The sequence below is a fragment of the Pipistrellus hanaki genome (genome assembly GCF_964339955.1).
Source record: "Pipistrellus hanaki genome assembly, chromosome: 3".
NCBI lineage: Eukaryota > Metazoa > Chordata > Mammalia > Chiroptera > Vespertilionidae > Pipistrellus > Pipistrellus hanaki.
The window spans coordinates 132,658,880-132,681,943 of NC_140505.1; the positions used below are offsets into that span (position 1 = coordinate 132,658,880).

General features: G+C 43.0%; 1 protein-coding gene across 1 annotated transcript in view; it reads right to left on the reverse strand.

Moving 5' to 3' along the window:
- Positions 1-415: 415 nt before the first annotated feature.
- Positions 416-23,064, reverse strand: part of IRAK3 (interleukin 1 receptor associated kinase 3) — a 73,445-nt gene continuing 50,796 nt past the window's right edge. The window contains exons 7-12 of the mRNA XM_084877590.1: positions 21,181-21,295; positions 20,283-20,401; positions 6,532-6,730; positions 6,223-6,285; positions 5,979-6,143; positions 416-4,758 (exon numbers count right to left, since the gene is read on the reverse strand). Of these exons, the coding sequence (XP_084733716.1) occupies positions 4,234-4,758; positions 5,979-6,143; positions 6,223-6,285; positions 6,532-6,730; positions 20,283-20,401; positions 21,181-21,295 (1,186 nt within the window). The 3' untranslated portion in view covers positions 416-4,233. The remainder of the gene's footprint in view (positions 4,759-5,978; positions 6,144-6,222; positions 6,286-6,531; positions 6,731-20,282; positions 20,402-21,180; positions 21,296-23,064) is intronic.

Below are 23,064 nucleotides of genomic sequence, written 5' to 3' on the forward strand. Positions count from 1 at the left end.
TTTTAGAGAAAGAGAAACATCAATGTGAGAGCAGAACAGCTATGGGCTGCCTCCTGCACGGCCCCTACTGGAGATGGAGCCTACAACCCAAATATGTGCCCTGACCAGGATCAAATCATTAACTTTTCAGTGTACAGAATAATGCCCAACCAACTGAGCCACACCAGCCAGGGCCATTGTCCATTCTTGTATCTCAATTTGTCTAGTTTTGCCTCTTGGATTGCTTTTTCATAAGCCCTCTCAAAACTCATTACTCAGAGGATCCAGACAAATCTATGTGGGAGCTCCAGTCACTAAGCTGTGAGGACAGAAAGAATAAAGAGCAATGGAACAGCAGCAGCATTGCCCGTTGCCAGTTGTTACCAAGGGTACAACTAAGCGAAGAGGGGGGCAAATATAGAAAGGTTGAGGATTTTTTTCCAAAATAAAAATAGCTTTATTGTTTTCAGAAAATAAAAATGATACATGCTCATTATAAAAATTTCAAATATATAAAAGTCTAAAGAAAGTAAAACTCATCCAAATACCAGAGGCCAGAAAAAAAAAAAAAAAACATTATTAACCTTTTGGCAAAGATCTCTCTATAAAACATACATTATTTTAAAATACCCAGTATTATAAATGAGGCCATATTAAAACATGCTATTCTGGAGTCCAAGTTTTCATTAAATATTATTTCAGTGACAAATTTCCAGAGTTATAAACAATGATCTAAATAATCTTTAATGACAGTTGCATATAAGTCATTTGTATATGTGTGCTACACTTTATGTAACCCATCTTTTATTGAAGGGCAGTTAGGCTGTTTCCAATGTTTTAATATCATAAATCTCATAAAGTACATCTTTGCCACCTTATTTACACACTTGATAATTTAACTCAACTTGACTTATAAGAAAACACTAACTCTGTATAGGATAACATGCTAGGCACACTCAGGGAATCTATACGAATAAAAGGGTAATATGCTAATTAGACCAGATAGACCGGATGTCTTCCTGACGTCCTTCTGGACAAAGCTGCAGCAGCTGCGAGGGCCGAGGGCCAGTGGCATGGGAGAGGCGGCGGCACTGGCTGGTTCAGCTCCGTGGCCCCTTTTGCAGAGGCGGCGTGGGAGAGGGGACTGTGCGGTGCTCGTCCCAGTGCTGCCCCTTCCACAGGGCAGCCACAGATGCAGCAGCGTGGGCCTGGTCCCCATGCCATGCCTCTGCAGAGGCTGAACTGGGTGTGATCTGCTATGCCTCAACCTCCCAAGCCCCTCCCCAGCCGGTCTGGCCCCAGATCTCCCCCTACCCACCAGTGGGCAGGGTGGGGCCAGCACTAAGGAGTGAGGGCCGAGGGCAGGCAGGGAGGGCTGGCAGTCATGGGGGCCAGCAGTGGCAGCAGCAGTGGGGTGATGGGGGTGGTGCCTTCACCTGTTTGGCCCGGTTGCCTCTTACCGTAGGAGGCCAGACTTCGGCTTGGGCCCGCTCCCCATGGCTCATTTTTATAATGAGCGGGCCTAAGCCATCAGTAGGATATCACCTGAAGGCTCCCAGACTGTGAGAGGGGACAAGCCAGGCTGAAGGACCCCCCCCAAACCCCCCAGTGCATGAATTTTCATGCACCAGGCCTCTAATGTTTAGAACAAACTCCTAAACAAATTGCTGGGTGAAAGTGTGTTGTTTAAATTTTTTATACACATTACCAACTTTAATACATATTGCCTTCTTTTTTTGTTAAACAATTCTTTATTGACATATTGCCTTCTTAGAAAGGTTGTACCAATTGTCACTCCAGCCAAAAGTGAACAAGAATGTCCTTTTGCCCATATTCTTGTCAATTGCTCCAATATTTGCCAATCTGGAAGGATAAAATTAATACTGATAAAATAATCAACACATTTGCTATTTTCTATTTTCAAATAAAACAAGCTAAATCAGTCTCAGAATGGTTTACGTATTATGCCAAATGCCAAAGACGTCTACTGCTTCCTTTTATTAGCATGAATAATCGAGAGTGGCCAGCCAGGTCAGGTCACGAGAATTGAAATCATGTGAAGTCAAGTCCAAGCCTGCTCCCTTACTAGTCTTAGCAGAGGGACCATTTGGGAGCACTGCGAACACAGACATCGCAATCGCAAGCGAAAGACAGCACTGGATAGCCAGCCAGCTGGCAGACCTGCCCCTGCCTGTGAGCATGGCCTCTCCTAACTGCTTACTGGGGTCTGCTTTGGATCTGTCAATCAGACTAAGGCTTATTATGTTTTGAAGCTCATTTTCTGCCACGAAATCCTTTGTGCCCCAGAACTGTAGCTCCATTTTTCTGACCTTGGTCTGCTAACCTGACACTAATTCCTGATAACTTCTTGTTTTTGATTAGTTGTTCTTTAATCTGGACTCTAATCTATGACTAACCCAACCACACACACACACACACACACACACACACACACACACACACACGCCATGTGCCTATTCCTCTGCAGCTGAGGCCCACCCTTTCATTTTACATGCCCTAAAGAGGGAGTGGTTATAAATCCTCTGGAAATGGTTTTCTTGAGTATTTCTATCCATCATCACAAAGACAATCATTATCCCCACTTTGTTAATTTACTCAACAGCATTTACTATAGCTGAATGTTGGAGTATGTGGGTTCACGGAGATAATTTAATTCAACTTGACTTATAAGAAAACATTTGCATTGTATAGGATAACATGCTAGGCCTTGAAGAGACAGCTCCTACACAATCAGGAAATGTGACAGAGCAATGGTCCCCAATGATGTCCATGTCCTAAGAAACCTGCGGCGATTACCTGATAAAATTTATTACTTACAGAAGAAAAGAGACATCACAGATGTGATTAAATTACGGATCTTGAAATGCAGAGATTTTCCTGGATTATCTGTGAGGACCCAATGCAATCATAAGGATCCTTATAAGAGAGAGGCAGGAGGGCCAACATATGAGAAATAGGTGGTACAGAAGAAGTCAGAGAGAAAGAGAGATCTAGATTCAAAGATGCTACGCTACTGGCTTTGAGGATGAAGAGGCCAGAAGCTAAGGAAGGCAGGAGCCTGACTAGGTGAGGGAACAAATCTGCACCTAAAGCCTCCAGGAGGAATGCCACGGACTTTTGTCCTCCAGAACTGCAAAATAACTAACCTTCTTTGTTTTAGCTCACTCAGTCTGTGATGATTCATTATAGCAACAGTAGAAAACTATCAGGCAGTTTACAAGCCTGGTCAGAGAGAGAGAAGATGGCACAAGCAACTTTGGTGGTACCATTCAGAAAGTGATGAGTATAAAATATAAATACAAACATAATGCTTGATAGAGTGAGTACCTCTAGCTGGAGAGATTAGGGAAGTCTCCGGGAGGACGGCAGTTCTGCTGTGCCTGAAGGACCGGTAAGATTGTAAGAGGGAGATACAGGACACAGCAGGAGCAAAGGCATAGAGCTGGAAGGTACAGAATCAAAAAGCAGGCCTAGGCCCTTCTGACCAGCCATTTTATCAGAAACAGAAATGACTTGATTCAAATTTCATACATCCTACTTAGGATAATAATAGGTACCTAAGTTTGTAAAAAAAAAAAAAAAAAAAAAAAGAAAGAAAGAAAGAAAGAACTTGTACCAGTAATAACAGTCAACAGTTGTATTCTATGTGATAAGTTATCATAAGAGTTTAAATACAGACTACAGATTTTGAGCAAGAATCCGCTCTCTGCAGAGATCATGTAATAGCCAAGGGTGAGCCTGGCTCATCTTCAGACAGGCAAGCTTGATAGAGATGAACAGGGAACTGCCACGGGTCAATCAAAGGACATGGAAAGGCAATTCTTTAAAGGGCAACTATTAATATTTATAAACTAGACATTTCCTACGACTTCACAGGCAAGCTACACCCAATGATGGAATCCAACTGAACACACGTAGCAGAATGAGGATCTGAGGGCTCAGATCAATGCTGTGAAGGACATTAGAATCCAGTCTCGTTTGGGGCGGTTTGGATCGCTTTGTTTGTCCGAAGTCAGAGCCCCTGATCTTAAGTGATCACAAATGGCTCTAATTTAGCCTAGGTTTGATCTGAGGCGATTACCCGATAAAATACACTTTTAAGGCCCCAGTTTTGCAAGTTGGAGAGCAAAGAATGGGATCGTCCAGATTGCTGATCCCCATTACCAAGGTCACATGGATCATCCTCAGGGCATTACTTATGAAGGCAATGTCTTTCCAAGATGGCACCTGTACTCAAGTGCCTGGGTAATACTTGTCATCTTCTTTATCTTCTGGTAAGATGGATTCCTTTTTGTCCTGCTCACATTCATTCCAGACAAATACACTGGAACAGCTGGTCTCCACGGGCCTGCTCCTGGGAGAGTGGCCTGCAGCTTCCCCAGAAGGGTCCGCATCTACACCGGAGGCCCTTGAATTCCAGGCTGGTGCTGCATGCTTTGCAGGCCAACATTCTTCATGGGGAGAACTAGGCAGTTTGCAAGCGTCCTCATTTCTCTTACTCTCCATCTTCCTGTCAAAGCCCAGGTAAGTAACCTCAGACTGGCTGCACTCAAAAGGGATTTTCTGAGCCATTCTCTCTTTCCCCAAATGTTTATCATGAAGCAGAGGCTGTCTGTTTTGTCTTTCATCATCTTCCACGGGAATACTTGGCACATTATCCAAGAACAGGGGAGAAGGACACCTGAAAGACCGGAGTGAGGTGGGAGGATCTTCAGCAAAGTATAAGCTGGCTTGGGAGCTTTCGAGAGTAGTCAGGACCTAATTAACCAAGAAGCAAGCAAACATCCAGTTAAACTTTGCCTACCTCTCCTTTTTACCCTTTTCCTGTCTACCTGTGAAGGACTGTGTTTTTGTTTTCACGAATCAGTTCTACTAGAGAATTTTGAATGAGGAGGTATTAAAGATTAGCTAAACCCTTCATTTTAATGAGTAAATTAAGTGACTTGAAGCAAAGGATAAAAGAAACTGCATTGAACTGAATATCAAGAGACCTGACCTTAGGCCTAGATTTGCTACCACTACTTTTTGACCTGGGGTCAATCTCTTATCATTTTTTAAAAATATGTTTTTATTGATTTTAGAGGGCAGCGAACTAATTTATAAGTTGGTAATTTTAGATGGCCCAAAATGATGCTATAAATATCCAAATGGCCCTTGGCAAAAAAAAAAAAAAGGTTCCCCACCCCTGCTCTATCACCTGGAACCTCCTATTACAGCCATGAAGCTTTTCCTTCTCACCATCCCACAGAAGCAGAACTACCTGTGGTCTCAGCCACAGGGAATCCAGCCCTCTGAGCCTTTGCAGGTGTGTATTCTCTCCCTGGAATGTCCGTCCATCCTTCCAGCTGCCTAAATCCACTCTTCTCTTCAGGGCCTCCCTCCACTGGCCCCTCCATCAAGAAGCTTCCTTGACTTCCATCAGCTAAATGTACTAACTCCATGCTCCCATCTACCAGGTTCCTTATCTTTCTGTCCTGAATCTCGTGTTTCCTGAGGTCACTCTCCCTGTGGGTAGTGAGCATGAGGGCAGCAGCTGTATCTTGATCGCTGCAGTATCCCCAACACCCAGCACAACATCTGGCCCTTGTAAAGTAGGCACTAAATAAATATTTGTTTATTGTAAACAAATAAATGAGTGGATGATTAAATAGATGGACAGATGAATAAAAAACCAATAAGGGGAATACACACTGCATTTTTAATGGGCAGATCTCTTAATGAAGGTTGAATAAAACATTATCTCCAAATTTCTATGTCTCTTCCTTAAAATGTTTGTGGTGCCCTCGTTCCACCCAAGAATGACGTGTATTGGAGTACCTGATGATGCGACATTTCGACCTAGAAAAGCTATCTATTAGATTAGAATTCTATTTGGGGGGCTGGATTTGTCTCAATAAAGAATTTACTTAGATACACATTTATCCAGTTTTCCATTGTCCTATGGATTCAGTTTTTAATAAAACTGTGTGCATACGTACTTCATCCATTGATGGTCTTAATTTTGCCCGTGTTGCAGCACACTGGCCCGCCAAAGAGAAGAGCTTGGCAGAAAAATTCCGAGGGCAGGGAAACACTTTCTTATCTAGAAATGAGACACATGAATCGAGGCCTCTCTTCTCCATCAGTTCCATCAGGAGATCCCTCTGGGAGGAGAAGAAGACAACCTCATTTAGAACCCTATCAGAAAGATGCCCCTGGTGCAAAGAGGAGGACAAGTCTTACCAGCTGAATGTGCTTTGGGTCATCCAACACCACTTTACAACCAGTCAGAACTTCCATTATCACCTAGAAAGGACACAGAAAGTCAGTTACGTATATTAACTACATCCACATCTTAGTGGTGGCTAGTAACCATAGCAATGAATATAGTTCATTCCAATTAATGAATTTATATTTTATTACTGATCAATTACCCAAAATTAATGTATAACACAATGAGTAACAGGAGATCATTTGTTGCATGACATTGCTTAATTAAAATCATACAGGTTTCAAACGTCCCATTCAATTGACAGCATTGTCGGTACTTACGATGCCAAAGCTGTAGACATCTGTTTTAGTGGACAGCTTGCCCTGCCTGATGTACTCTTCTGGCATGTACCACAGGTGGTTACTGCCGCCACTGCTCATGCTTATGGTGGCGCTCTGAGGCTCCAGGTGGGGTCGGAAGTGTGCCATGGCGAAATCAGTGAGTTTGGGTTGAAACTCATCATCCAAAAGTATGTTGGCACTAAAATGATGAGCAAGGACAAACAAGACAAAAACATCATGAAGACATTTTGGTGAAAAACAATGTGACGAGTTCCCCTTTGTGTCTTATTAATTACAAATATGGACAAAATAGAGCCATCCATAATTTTCCACGAACTGTAGGACACATTCTCACTTCTCTTAATGTGAGAATGTGTCCTAACTCCAAGTGTTCTATAGACCCCAAACCCAAATCCTGACCTAGGAAGCGTGGGCATTTCGAATTTGCAGCTGCCTACGTGGAATTGGTGGATAAAGCTGATGGTTCGTCAATAGGAGGCACTAACGTGAACCAAAGCAGCCTTCCTTGTGCTCTTCTTGCACGTGATGGGAACCTGACCTGGGTCTAATTCAGCCAATAACTGTCAGCTCTGTGTACGGAGCTCTGCTGGAATGCTCTGCCTACAGCCACTCACCTGCTGCGAGGTTTTGAGGAATCTTCAGTGGCCCTGCTTTAAGGACAACCCTACTCCACAGTCCCATCCCCATGGCTTCTTTGTCTTTGAGTCTTGTTTAAAATATAACCGTCTAGCCGAAACCGGTTTGGCTCAATGGATAGAGCGTCGGCTTGGGGACTGAAAGGTCCCGGGTTCGATTCCGGTCAAGGGCATGTACCTTGGTTGTGGGCATATCCCCAGTAGGGGGTGTGCAAGAGGCAGCTGATCGATGACTCTCTCTCATCGATGTTTCTAACTCTCTATCTCTCTCCCTTCCTCTCTGTACAAAATCAATAAAATATATATTTAAAAAAAATAAAAAATAAAATAAAATATAACCGTCTAAAGAGGCAAAGGCAAAGTCTTGGAGTCCATTTTAGCTGTTCGTCACATAAAAACCTTAATAGTCACTTCACATCTCGGCTGGGAGTAAGTGTGAGCTTGTTTGACCTTGGAAGGACTGCTGTAGGAGGGGCGGGAAAACATAAGCTGAGGGGGAGCCCCATTTCCCATGGCCCACCGGGCTCTGTAGCCCCTGGCAGGTCACTTCACCCCAGAAATCTCAGCAGCATCTTCCCTCACGAGCGAAATGAGGAAAACAACAGAACTCACAGACACAGACACAGCCTACTGCTGGGCATGCTCAGTGAACGCTGGCTTAGGTGGGGGTTACTAATTCCTCACAAGAGAGCAGATGGCCATTGAGGAAAGAGGGAGGTGTGAGCTAAGAGAAAGTTATCTGCTTTTCAACTTTGGTAAGGGCTTGTTTTTGTGCCCTGAAACCAAAGCTAGTATGAGACCCCTGCCCATCTCAACGCCAGGCGGGACCTTCAGAGTGCCACACACCCCTGTTCAACGTGAAGAATAGCTTCAGGATAAACACAGGAGATTATTCATTCTCAGCAAGTGCTGGCTCTCACGAAAGCTCCTGAGTCCCTGCTGCCCCTGGACCAGCAGGCTGACAGCAGGTTACTCCACACGCCCCAACTGCAGGCACTGCTGTGATTCGAATATTCAGTCTTGGCTCTGTTTCAAGGATGTGAAATGGAGGCCTCGAGGATTCTAATCCAGACTTTGTCTAGGACAAATGATGGGGCTCCCTGAGATCAGAAAGACACGCCTTGAACTTTATGTCACTCTCCCTCCCCTGAAGGTGGCAGGAGAACCGCAAATCCCAGAGAACCCACCTTCTGCATAAGCCCTGGAGCCCCTACCTGTGTGCAGTCCTTTCACTAATGAGGAGAAAGTCAGGGAGGGACTTGTATCTGGGAGGCGGCTTATCTCAGAAGCACAGTCCTCATTTCTCTCCCAGCCTTGTCTTTTCTCTCCTGACAGCAGCTTCTCAGACCAGCCTGCGTCTCACACACCTAGGTTGCTCCTCACCCATCCTTGGGTTTCCCATTTGGAAAAGAGCATTCACTATCCTGACATGCTTCTGAAGATGAGGAATATACTAGAACCAGATTCTACCTTCTCTCCATCTCTCGGTAAGAACAGACATTTAGTTCATAACTACTTCTTCCACGGGTGTGCACTGCACTCTTTCAGATCAAAGCCAGGGCTTCCTGGGATGCCCTGATCAACTCCGAGTGCCAGGAGTGAGGTGTGCAGAGAGGTTCGTTAGCTCTCAACACCAGGACCAGCCTCCCGTCCCTCCAGCCTCTGCCGCACTCAGGGCCCAGCCCTGCTTTGCGGCCGCCCCTCTTCATCTCAGCCCGGGAGGAGGCAGCAGAGCTCTGAACACCAGATTTTCCTTGTCAAACTGCTAGCCCTCTTCTTCCTCCATCAGCTCTGGAGAAGGTTCAAAGCGTAACTTAGAATGCCAGAGCCATGAGAATGCAAAAAGCTAAATCTGTGGATCACTCAGACTCCCAAAGAATAGTTCTTTCCTAGGTACAAGAGATAAAAAAAGCAGTAACAAAAACCCCCGTAATCTAATCTGTTTCTTTGGCCCTCGGCAGAACTGGTGGGAAGCTTCCCGCAGCTGGTGAAGTAGTTCTGTAAGAGGCGGCCTGCCAAACCGCCATGCGTTACCCGGCAAAACCCAGAGAGGGTTCGGGGCAGCGAGAGGCCATCAGTAAGAATGCGTGATTGTCCTGGGGCACAGTGTTTACACGTTGAATGATGACATTTGGTGAAAAGACCAGTTGTATACCAGCAGACCTTAGTGTAAACCATAAATTTCGAGCCCAGTGATTTACTCTGTTCTAAATAAAGGTCAATGGTAGCTGAGGAAGAAGGATGTTCTGTTTCAGAAAAGCGGGAATTGCAAAAGGCCTGTCAACAATCAATCCTGCCTAATTCTTTCCCCTGCTTCTACCTCAAATAGAACGCTCCAACATAAAGTGTCTTCAGCTACCACGTAGGTCAACTGAATGCGTTTATCCTATCGGGGTAAACACAGACTAAAAAAGTAAAGGCAGCATAAATAACTGAACGCATGTAACAATATGGTGCACTAAAAGGGCAGCTTGCTAGCTGTTGTGGCTACCAAAGACACAGGTGAGAAACACCCAATGGCCCCCACACTTAAATTAGTGTCTCTGCAACCTATTTCTTCTATCCTTTCCCACAAAACCACTTACTGTAACAGAGTCCTCTAGATCAGTGTTTCCCAAACTTTTGACATATGTGTACCCCTTCTATAATTTTCATAACACTGAGTACCCCTCGTACTCATGAGAACGTAGAATTAGGCTCAGCTAAGCACGGTGCAGTGCATATCCCCACCAAACTCCGGTGCAACGCGTACCCCCACCAAACTCTTCCCGTACCCCTGGGGGTACGCGTACCACACTTTGGGAAACACTGCTCTAGATCATTCTTAAGATCAGTGGTAAGGTCACGAAGGAGATGGGGAAAAGCCTACACAGGTGGTGACTTACATCCTCACTCTGGGAATATTACTTCATCTCCCTCTTGCTAACAATTCTTTTTTGGTGGGAACTGCATCCCTCAATGGCCACAAGAATTGCTTTCTCTGCTCACCAGTCTGTCTCCTGATTCAGGAGAAGCCCGTGGGCCTTAAATATAAAGCAGGATGATACACCTAGCTTACTATGCAGGATGTGAACGTGAGTACAAATACCATGTTTGAGATGTACGTGCATTATTGGTTTTTAAAGATACATTTATTTTTATAGGATTTTATGGGGCATTATTGGTGCCCAGTAACCCAGTCTCTGAGTGCCTGGCAACTCTCAGGAAAAGTCCAGACTCCACCCAATAGGCCCCAGAGATAAAGAAGACCCACGTGGCCTCTGGTTGACAGCCTGAGGCGACAGTACATCTTGCTGCCTGTGTTACTGCTGTTGCCACACCAAGATACCCCTCAACAGATGAGGCAAGACCCAGTCTCTCCGGGACCTGCAGATGACTGGAAGGGGTGCACACAGCCCTCCCTGCTGCACTGCATCCGGCCAAAATGATGCGAACAGAAACCCTTACTCCCCGCTGGGATGATGCAGCTGTTTCTTTCCCACTGAAGCCTGGCAGGACTCAGAGATAGCACTGGAGCTCGGTTTTGTTTGACAGGTGCCTTATGAGTCCTACACTCTGTGTCAAGCCCCAGTCAGTGCAGGGTATTCCTCCTGTTGGTGTGAAATTGCATCTCCAACCGAACTAGCACAATTCCCCTGAGCCTCTGTTTCCCTGTGGGTAAACAGATCTGACAGTGCTTCACTCACAGGATCGTTACAAGGATTAAGTGAGGAAACACAAGCAGAGTGCCTGATATTCAGAGAAGGAATGGAAATGTGCTTTAAAGGATGTGAGTTGGCTATTTTCCCTTCTACACACACCACCTGATCTTAAAGTCCCAGGGAACTTGGTTGGGTATCTCTAGAAGTTCAAGGACAGCAATTTGAAATAACAAAGGTACAGAGGTTAGAGAATAATCCTGGACTCTGAGGACCTTGGGTTAGCTAGTTTCAAGGCATCGACTATTCAGAATAGGTCCAAAGAAGTTCTGAAAGAACCTACTAAATGAACATTTTCAGAATTTTAAGACCATGGAAAGATAAAATATAAAATATTAGAGTCCTAGTGCACCAAATTTGTGCTGGGGTGAGGGTGGGGGGAACAGGATAGAGGGTCTCATCAGAGGATATAGGGCCTAAACGGGCAGTCAGACATCCCTCTTACAATCCAGGGCGCTGCATGTACCAGTGACCATACTTTTCATACAGGTGATAGGCATCTTGCTGTTGTATGGGCAGCTACATTTTTTTTGCCATGATTAAAAAAAGTAGTACATAACATGATCCTTCTGAAGCAGTAGTATCATTTCCCCCATCTTATGGGTGGAAAAACTGAAGCAGAGAGAAGTGAATAATTGGCTTTGTCACACAGTTATAAGTGTCAGAATCAGGGCTGACCACAAAATGTGCAAGCCAGAGTCCACGCATGTCATCGCTGCATCATCCTGTTTTTTCATGATATAAAGGAGCCATTCTTCAGGCGCTCTACTCTCTCCACATCCAATCAGTGCTCTTTCTTTATACTGTTCCCTTCACTTGAAAAGTGAAGGGAACAGTATATTTCCCCACCCCCTCATTTTTTTCCAGGCCCCTCTGCAGCCTAATATTCACTTCCTCCAGGAAGTTTTCACTCTACTGCCCTGGATTACAGTGGTCCTCCTTTCTCCACGTCCCCACTGCACAGCTGCACGAATGCCATTTGACTCTTCCTCAGAGACTAGCTTTTTTTGTTTACATAAGCATGATGTTGAGTCTATAGAAGATAGTAGTAAGCAAACATGTGTTGATATAGTCAGTTTGTTAATTAAGGGAATTTTAAACCATAAGTAGATTGGACCTTTCTTCATTTGGCAAATGTGTGGCCCCAATGTTGCCAAAACATTCTCCCATATTCTTGACAAACAACACTAATTGAGTCAGAATGTACACTCTCCTCCACCCCCAATTCCCTTTCAATACTGCCTGTGGGAAGTCACTGCCAATCAATCAAAGATGAAATGTGAGATGAAACTGACTTATCATCGCTGCTATATAATCACTGCTATATAATATAATTGCTCCTTTTTCAGATGAAGTAAATGAGGCCCACATGGTTGAAATTACTTATTTGGTGCAAAATAGTTTGTTGTTGTTGTTGTTGTTTATACTCACCCGAGGATATTTTTCCATTGGGTTTTTAAAAATATTTTTATTGATTTCAGAGAGGAAGGGAGAGGGAGAGATTAAAACATCGTTGATTGGCTGCCTCCTGCATGCCACCTACTGGGGATCAAGCTGGCATGTGCCCTTTAGTGGAATTGAACCTGGAACCCTTCAGTCCGCAAGCCAACACTCTATCCACTGAGCCAAACCTGCTAGAGCCACTGATTTTCTTTTTTAGAGACAGCGAAAGGGAGAGGAAGAGACAGAGTGAGAGAAACATGAATGTGGGAGAGACAAGGGCCAAGGATAGAGCCTGCAACCGAACTACGTGCCCTTGACAAGAATTGAACCCCAGACCCTTCAGCCCAAGGTCCGACACTCTATACACTGAGCCTAACTGGCTAGGGTGCAAATTATTTTTTAATGGCAGAGCCAGGATTAAAGCTTAGCCCTCTGTTTCCTGTGTCCAGTGCTCTTTCAATTTACTATAGTTAACTAGGGGGGGAAATTTTTTTTATTCAATTCTCATAAGAGATTAAGTAACTGCTGATTACAAAACAGAATTGAAATGGACTTTTATCTCCTCTTTTCTTTAGGTGTATATAGGTAATTCTAGTGCAAAACAGTGGCTGAGCGGTCACAGGAAGACAGGTGTCAGCTTTCTATAAAGGAAGCTCTAATCATCAGCACTGCACCCCAATGGTGCTCTGACAACTGCTGTGCTCGGGCCCGGGGCTGGTGGATGAGACACTTGGGAGGTGGAAGAGGTGGCCTCCATGAGGCGGAAGAAAGTACAGCTTATTGCCAAACTCTGGACTGTGCCTTCTATAGATGATCTCCCTCCATCCCCACCACCGGGGAGGAGTGCGGTAGTGGCCAGCTCAGTTCCAGATGAGAAGACTGAGCCTCTGGGGATTCAAGGAATTCGCCAAAGGTCACACAGCCAGCAAGTAGCAGAGCGGGGATTTGAACCGAGATCTTCCTGACCTAAAGGCCATACACATATCCAGTGACAAGAGACAGAGACAGCAATGCCATCTGGGTTGGTTGTTGAAAGGGGGGAGGAGAGAGAGAAGGCTCTGGGGAACAGGCAATTCAGGACTTTGCCTCGCCTGCTCTAGGGTGAGCGGATCTCTGGAGGTGCCTCCTGAACTCATCCCCACTCTGAAGTTGATCAGGATAAAGCACAACCAGGATTTTAAAAATATAGGTTCACATCGCTCTCCTGGTACAACCCCTAGATTTTGGGTGGAGAGCACAGCACACAGATAGACAGGCGCAGTGTCACTGAATTCGAAAGCAAGAAGAGATCCAACGTGAGATCATCCCGGTTGCTCAGATCATACGCGTGAGAAGAAACCCGTGGCCTGAGCGTGTGAGGCCCTGGGCTGGAGCGGATTTCCCGGGCTCCTTCCCTCTCTGCTGCACTGAGTGCCGGTGCAGGCACCTTGTCGATCTTAGACGAAGGTGCTGCTCACACTTTGGGCTCCAGGCTGCAGAATTATGGCCTCACAATCTTCATCTCTTAAACTATTTTAAAAACCACAAAGGCGTGAGATTATCAAGCTTCTTTGGTAGGTGGAAGTAATTACAGGGAATGAAAGAAATAGAACTTTCAGACATCACTTAGTAACTAGACTCCTTCTTGAAGTTTCTTCTGACTCCTCGGTTTGAAATAGAAAGATCTGATGCCAGGTTATTTTTTCTAATAAACATTATTTTTATTATACAATTATATAAATGTTACAATTATTATAAATTTTATTTAAAAACATAGCATAGAAGTAATAACTACGCCATTAAGTTAAAAGCTACCGTGTTTCCCCGAAAATAAGACATCTTCCGAAAATAAGACCTACTTATAGGTTTCTTTCTGAGTGAAATATAAGACATCCCCCAAAAAACAAGGCCCCCCCTAGGCTAAACATGAGAGATTTGGTCCACTGATTCTGAAAGAAATGGAGTCACAAGAAATTCACCAGGAAATTCAGGAATTGGATTGTTATGATGATGTTCCAGAAGATGATGACATGATTGTCATTGAATAAATGAGTAAATTCTTGATACTGTAGGATTCACAGTTTGTCTGGTTTGTGTTGACAACTACCGTACTACCATACCATATACAGGTAATAAATTTCCTTTATTTTCATTTAACAATAAATGTGTACCGTATTCTTCTTCATGGAAAAATAAGACATCCCCTGAAAATAAGACCTAGTGCATCTTTGGGAGCAAAAATTAATATAAGACACTGTCTTATTTTCGGGGAAACAGGGTACATCTCTCTGTCTAAATACAGCCTTATTTATATTTTGGTATGTTTTACTTTCTATTTGGTATGCTTTACTTTCTATGTTTTATTTTAATCTATTTCTTTAATTCATAAATGTGTAGTACTACCAAGTTATAATCGTGTAATCAATGCTACTTCAATTTGGCTTTTTTTCACCTAATCTCACTTTATGCACATTCTTCCAGGTTATTTCATACCATTAAAAACATTATTTGATAATGTCAAAGGATGTACAGTAAACTCTTCTGTGATCCATCATCTGAGCCCCAGATGCAGAAACGAAAATAAAGGTAACAATACAGTATCTCCCATTTCTCCAACACAAACAGAGCCCTGACTTACTCATCAAAAAGATCACTGTTTAACACGTTTTGAAATGTCCTTTTTTTTTTTAGTCTATTATCAGGGCTGTGTAACAAAATGACAGATCTCCTAGAAGCTGCCTTTCCTTACAAAGAATTAAAAAATTAATAGACAAAGGCAGAAAAGTAAGAATTCCTAAGAACACTAGGCTGTACACAGAGGAACCAAGAACCAAGGAGGCCCACACTTAGAGCAAAGGGAAAGATTCATTTAAAAGAAACTCGGGAGGGTAATCTAGGCCAGCCAGTTTAAGTTTGGCAGTTTGGCAGAGACTGTTGGGAACTGAATGCCATTACCACCTGACAGATGTTCAGTGCCTTGAATGAAACTAGTTGGTCTCATTCCAGTGACTAGAGAACAGGTGTGTGCATCAGTAAAGGAAGTGGGGGTTGGGGGATATCTACTGCTCATTAACATCTCTGCTGGCAGGCTTAGCAGAAAGTCAAGAGTTGAGTGTCTGTGAAAGAGGCCGATTTGCTCTGGAGCAGAGAGGAACACACTGATGAACAACTGTGAAACCACAATTCTCAATTAGTGCCCATATACCACAACTCCAGACCCTGACACATGCCCGGGTGGGCATAGTCTACAGAAGGTCATGTTGAGTCTTTGAGCCCTTTGAAAAACCCAAAAGGCAGCAATCGTTGGCAGCTCCTTCACTAACTAAAACAATAAATACATTGCTGGTTGCATTTCCAGTTTAAAGTCTGTTTGTCCAATGAAATTCTTCCTGTCTGTGATTGGCTATCTTTCAGTACTCTGCATCTGCATTACTCATCAGGCATTCATCTAGTGTGTTCCTTACATGATTTCATAGTTCAGCACATCCAAACAAGTACTGGGGTTCTGGCCTGGAATAAGTGGCCTCCTTTAAAATTGTGATATCTACTGCTGATTCCAGAACTGTTCTCTTGCCCACAAAAACCTCAAAGAAGCCTCAGAGTTCCTTGAGAGAGCCCTGCTTATCAAGTCTAGTTCCTCAAGGCTCTATCCAACCCCAACCACATTCCTTACCTCTCTCCAGTCTTATCTTTCCTTATTCCAACCTCATCATTTCCTCCCCAATCAATCAATTTGTCTTGCTTTCATTATATGGTTGGCAGTTCTCTGTTCCCTTGAACGTTTTATCACCTCCCCCAAGAATAGTCTCTTCTCTTCTTTCAACTAATCCACTGCCATGACCTATCTCCTCAAAGACTTGGCTTAGAACTACCTAATGAAAAGAGCATTCTCAGACCAGCCATGCATTGGGCATAGTGAGTGGTGCACTGTATACTCTCTGTGATTGTGTTATCTCTCTGATCACCAGGTGGAAACTTCAAGGACAAGACTATTATCATCGTGGTCTAATACAATGCTTTGCACACAGATGTTCCAAGAATACTTGTGAATAATTTTTTGAAATGTTCAAAAAGTTAGTTAACACATAAGTGATTTTTTAAAAATAGAGCTTAGTTTGTGGATCCACTTTTCAAACACAATAAATTGATGATGGAGGTAAAGTACTATGGACTGAATCCAACCCCAACCACAACGAATAGTTGTGTCTTCCCAAAGTCATCTGTTGAAACCCTAAACCCAAGATCATGGTATTAGGAGGTAGGTCTTTGGGAGCTGATTAGTTATGAGGATAGAGCCCCCCTAAAAGGGATTAGTGCCTTATAAAGAGGCTCCAGAGAGACCCCTTGTTTCTTCAGCCATGTGAAGACACAGGGGAAAGATGGTTGCCTATGAACAGAAAGTGGGCCCTCACAGACAAAGAGCAGGCCTGAGTTGGACTTCCCGTCCTTCAGAACTGTGAGAAATAAGTGTGTGTTATTTATAAGTCACCCACTTTATTTTATTTTGGTCATAGCATTCCGAAAGAGTTAAGACAGTAAGTAAAAGAGAAGTAAAAGGAATGATTAACCATCAGATCTTAGCCTCCTCCACTGCTAATTCCACCACTTCTTGATAAATTATAACAGGAACTATTGCTTGATGAGTATACTCTTTGCCAAGCACCAGATATACTTTGTCGTATTACCCTAAGATAGAAGCTATTATTTATTTTTTTTGAAGAGTTGTTTGTTTTTTCAATCCTCACTGAGAATATGTTTATTGATTTTGGAGAGAGAGGAAGGGAGGGAGAGAGAAACATTGATGAGAGAGATAAATATCAATTGGCTGCCTCCCGTATGCACCCCAACCAGAGGTCAAACCCAAAACCTAAGTATGTGCCCTGACAAGGAATTGAACCCGAAACCTTTTGGTGTATAGGATGATACTCCGTCCACCTGAGTCACCCTGCCGGGGCAACGCTGTTATACTTTTATTAGCATTTTGCAAAGGAAGAAACTAAGGCTTAGATAAGTTAAGCAAATTGCTCAGAATCACAGTGTAAGTAGAAAGTGAGCTTCTGCTGAACTAAGAGGAAAGGATGGGAAGAGGTGGGAAGGAGAGTACATGGAAAAGAAGAATCATTTGGTCACATTTTGCAAAGCGGCATCCAGTCCAACCTTCACGCCTAACTGAGGTGGCCGCAGGGGTGTGGCCCAGGTCTCTCTTTCAGGACCCAGGAAGGCCCTCGCTTCCCATCAGATAAACCCAAGCTGGGATCTGTCCTTGGAAGAAGAGAGCTGCCTCAGCCAAGCTACCGCCCCTCTCAGGGTCAGATGGAGGGACACAAAAACCTGAGCTCCTTGCCTCACTTTAGGATATTGTTGAAGGGTCACCCCAACTTCAGCAGTCCCACAGAACCAGCCAAGGCCTCGAGGACAATATCCCAGCTCAGCTGTCCCAACCGCCCAATTCTGCCTTCCTCCTTCCCTCCCTGACACTTGTTGTTCCTGAGAGCACACCCCTAAACATCTCTGCCTCGGAGCCTATTTCCCAGGAAGCTGCCTGAAGACACTAAATGTTAGTGGAAAAGCAGAAATCAGGAACCACAGTCTGTGCTCCGGCCCAACAATTTTCAACCTTTTTTATCTCATGGCACGCATAAACTTATTACTGAAATTCTGCAGCCACCAAAAAAGGTCTTATATATTTTTTTTCTGATCTGACAAAAATAATAGGTATCATTTTGATTCATTCACACTGGACAGCTATTATTGTTTTAGCTGCTGTTAATTTTTTATTTGACAATCTAGGGCTGTGATCAGCAAACTCATTAGTCAACAGAGCCAAATATCAACAGTATAATGATTGAAATTTCTTTTGAGAGCCAAATTTTTTTAACTTAAACTATGTGGGTAGGTACATTGTTATTAACTTAATTAGGGTACTCCTAAGCTGGCCTACGAGCCACACTCAAGGGGCCAAAGAGCTGCATGTGGCTCACGAGCCGCAGTTTGCCGACTACTGGTCTAGGGGAAACGAGGTCAGTGCCCCTGACTAAATAGGCATTTCAGGTATTGCATATTTTAAAAGTTCTCATGGCACACCGATTGAAAATCCTTTCTCTAACCAGAAACCAGGAGCAAGATGCTGGAGGGACACCTCCAAATCTCCTCACCTCGTGTGTGATAGATGTGGAAAACCTTGTGGCTGGGCAGAGCCTGGATGTGCAGCCCTCCTCCCCATGTCCCCTTTGCTCCGGTTGGTGACCTTCCCCCTCCCCTCTCCCATCAAGTACCCAAACCTCAACATGCTCTCTCTTCTCACCCCTCTTTCTTATCAAACTGTGTTTTCAGGAGAGGATTTGATCAACTTAGTCACACACACACACACACACACACACACACACACACACACAGAAAAAAAAAATTTTTAATTAGATTCATGTATTGCTGCTTGGGATTGAAAATAAGCTCTTGCTCATTCCAAGTTTAAACCAAGGAAAAGATTTGTCCAGCAAAATTCCAGATATTTACTTACTTGCTCAGTTAAGACATATTTGAGCACCTGCTGGGCAGAGCTGGGCAGGAGCTGTGTGAGAGGGGACTGTTTTAGGTTAGGGGTGCCCACCACAGCCTTTAGGAACTAACCATGGTGGCTGACACCTGGGACCTCTGAGACCTCCACTGGACATCCATCTATGTCCGCGCTGCCATGAGGGTGCACACTCATTTTATACTGGTTTATGGGGCCACTAGCAGCTGATGAATCTCCACATTGCAACAGGAGCAGGCATCTCTGGGTGGACCCCCCACTCCTCCAGGACTAAATGCAAATCTAGTCTTTTCATATGGAGTTCATGTCACCAGCAAAACAAAGAAGTAAGCAATCAGTCCCTCTCTCTCAACTCTAAAGCAAGCAAAAAGCTTTTCTCAAGATCCTAGGAGATGGTTTAGAAGAGGCAGCAGCCTTTTAAATCCAGTCTTCCCTGCTCTTCAGTAGAGGCGTGTTTAGCTACTTTTGGACAAGTTCAAGGTAAAGGGCATGCAGGAAAAATTCACAGAGAGGTGTGCCACAGGCTATCTACTCTCTGGACGATTCCTATGTCTCTGATGGAAGATGTTACTTCAAAATTTCTCATGTCTCAAAAATGAACACAGGCTTAGTTAATAAGAGCATTGGCCTGCGGACCAAAGGGTCCCAGGTTCCATACCTGGTTAAGGGCACGTACCTCGGTTGCAGGCTCCTCCCCGACCCAGGCCCTGGTCTGGGCCGGGCACGTACAGGAGGCAACCCATTGATGTGTCTCTCTCACATCTACGTTTCTCTGTCTTCCCCTTTGTCTTCCACTCTCTCTAAAAATCAATGGGAAAATATCCTCAGGTGAGAATTGACAGCAACAACTGAAGAGTAAAGGTCAATAAAGGGATATATGGGATATATATATATATATATATATATATATATATATATATATATATATATATTTATGAAGAAGAACAGGGGAATGCTGCTCAGCTTGTCGCAGATGAATATATACAGCTAGTAGGCAGCAGGCTCAGTAGAAAGAGCCAGACACTGGAGACTCCACAAAGAATTTTACTGTCACTTTGCTAGGAGTCCCCCCTATAAGTCAGTCACTTAACCTTTCCTTTAACCTGGGTTTTGTTTTTTGTTTTGTTTGTTTTTAATTGAGATTAATACAGGTTCAGTTCACAGTTTGCTTTCAGGTATAATATACAAAACTGTCTATCCTACATTATTCACTAATAATTCCCCCAAGATAATATAAACTCTCCCTTTGGCAACATAAATGGAGCTTTTTAAATTTGGTAGGTGTGCTTTTCTTAATAAAATGGTAAGGTTTTAAATACTTCGATGAGCGTTTATAACGAATACGTACATGCCAGGGGAACTAGAGGCAGAACATGGTGTGAAGTCTGACTCAGCCGGTGAAAGGGGCTTGCAGGTGGAAACGCATGCTCTGGGAGAACGTACCTTGAAATGCTGCCACAGACGACCGAGCACGGGACCGTGCTGTGCAGGTACTGAACGGCTTTGGCTGTTCCGATTAACACGCTGATTCGAATGTGCCAAGAGAGTGGGGCTGTGTCCCCCTTAAATGACAAGAGTAGTTGCTTTAGTTGCACTTTCGGAGTGAAAACCAGGCATGTATTCATTACATAGAAGATTGAGGTGAGGGGTGCTTTTTAATTCAAGAAAGGCTTTCCTCTACTCCCAATAGCTGTTCTAGGCCTTTGTAGCTCGTGAGACACCTAATAATGTGAATGTTAGTTTAGTCAAATTATGGGTAATTATGTTTAACAGTTCATTAAGTAAGATTTTAAAATTATTCGTGGCATAATAGTGTGGGTAATTGAAAATAATTTTATTTTATTCTCATCTTAACTGAAACCTATCTTATTGGAATCAATTTTTAAGCATATTTCAAAAAAACAAAACACACCTTATGAGAAATCATGGTGTTTGTTCAACCTCCTTCACTTTAAGGAGTCTGTATCACTTTTATGTTTATGAATATTGAATAAATACCATGAATGGTACCTTGGTAATGTTATATAAATAAAAAATGATCTGAGAAGTAAAGGTAATTGTTGTAAACTCATTTGAGACGTAGAATCAATAAGGAGTAAGGACTCAGCAAATCTTTCGGCCACCATGTTGTACATCACATGGTAACGCGGGCATTTATGCAGTCTTCTAAGAGTAAGAAATTAACTCCTGGGGAAGTCCTCTGCCTCCTTGTGAAACCCAGTGCAAGCTATTCCCTCATATGAGTGTGCACACTGGGCTCCCAGCTCTCACCAAAGGTTTCAGCGGCTCCCAGAGGTGTCAGGGAATCGGAGGAGCAAGAAGAGTAATGGAAATGACTTACTACACACTGTAATCTGTCAAAAAGTGATCCGTTTCTCATGTATGGATAAACCAGGCAGAACTTCTCACTCTCTGTAAAATACGCAGCCAACTCCAGGATGTTTGGATGATGAAATCTTAAAACACAAGACATTTAAATCCATCAGATTGCTTATTCAACAACACCCTGGCCAGGGGGTGGGGAATAGGTATAAAGCGGAATATAAATTTGGCCAAGAGAGAAGTAATTTCATTGGACACACGACACAGATCTGCTTTCCAAATTGGTCAATTTGCTCTAACAAATACTAGTCACTCTGATTGATTGTGACCATGCAAATACAAATAGAATATCCAAATATAAGACAAAATTTAAGAAAGCGAGAGTTCTTAACATTTGGAGTGTTGGAAACTATACAACAAATAGACAACACTACTAAACATTAACTTATTTCTATCAGCATAAAACTCAATATAACTTATTTATTAAGTAAGTAAAGATAATGCAACTGAAATTATCCATTTCTTTGCTTTAGGTAGACATGGGTAAGTTAAGTCACCAAAAGAGAAGAGTATCAAAGACTTGTTTCATTCATCCATTTATTGAGAGCTATGATGCTGCAGGTACTGCACTAGGCATCGGTCACACAGGTAAAAGATGCATCCAGTGTCTTCACAAAGTTTGTACTGTTATCCAAAACCCATGTGGCTAATAAAGTTTAATGATGAAAAACATATCACTGATTTTTAAATCATAGAATTCTATGTCAATGAAAGATCCATTTTTTCAGGCTCCTTTCCTCTAATGAATCCCCTTTTAATGTGCAGGAATTTCATGCACTGGGTCACTAGTAGTAAAATAAACAAAGCGAACAAAGTATTTTTGCTATCTCCTGTCTGAGAAGAAGGAAATAAGAAAACAAATGCATAATTGAAAACATACAAGAAACTGATAACTCGATTGCTTTGGGAAAATTAGCTGGGTGGCTAGATGATAATAATGGAAGAAATTATTTTCTTGGTTTAGCCATTTGCACTTTAGAAATTTTGAAATCTTTGAACTTGTTTATTCATAAGCAAATAAATAAAGCTTAAATACTGGTATAAAACCCTTACCATTGCAATTTTGGTTTTGGTTGTTCATTGCCTAAATGATAGATATTAAGGATTGTTTTTTTAAATAAATCTTTATTGTTCAGATTATTACAAATGTTTTCCTCTTCCCCCTCCCCCCCTCCATCAATCGCTCCCCTCCACCAGGTTCCCACCCCACCCTCTGCCTTTTCCCCATCCCCCATTGTCCTCATCCATAGGTGCACAGTTTTTGTTCAATCTCTTCCTGCAACCCCCACTTCTCTTTTCCCTGAGTATCGTCAGTCCACTCCCCTTCCATACCTCTGATTCTATTATATTCAACAATTAATATTATTCATCAGATTTTTTAATTCCCTTGGTTTTTAGTTTCACTTGTTGATAGTTATGTATTTGTTGTTCATAATTTTTATCTTTATTTTCTTCCTCTTCCTAAAGAACCCCCTTCAGCAATTCATACAATTCTGTTTTGGTGGTGATAAAACTCTTTTTGCTTTTTTTTATTTATGAAGCTCTTTATCTGGCCTTCGATTCTGAGTGATAGCTTTGCTGGGCAGAGTATTTTTGGCTGTAGGTTCTTGTTATTCATCACCTTGAATATTTCTTGCCATTCCTGTCTGGCCTGCATGGTTTCTGTTGAGAAATCAGCTGACAATCGTATGGGTGCTCCTTTATAGATAACTACCTGCTTTTAATATTCTTGCTGCTTTTAATATTCTCTCTTTGTCTTTTGCTCTTGGAATTTTAATTATGATGTGTCTTGGTGTGGTCCTTTTTGGATTCCTTTTGTTTGGAATTCTGTGCGCTTCTTGGA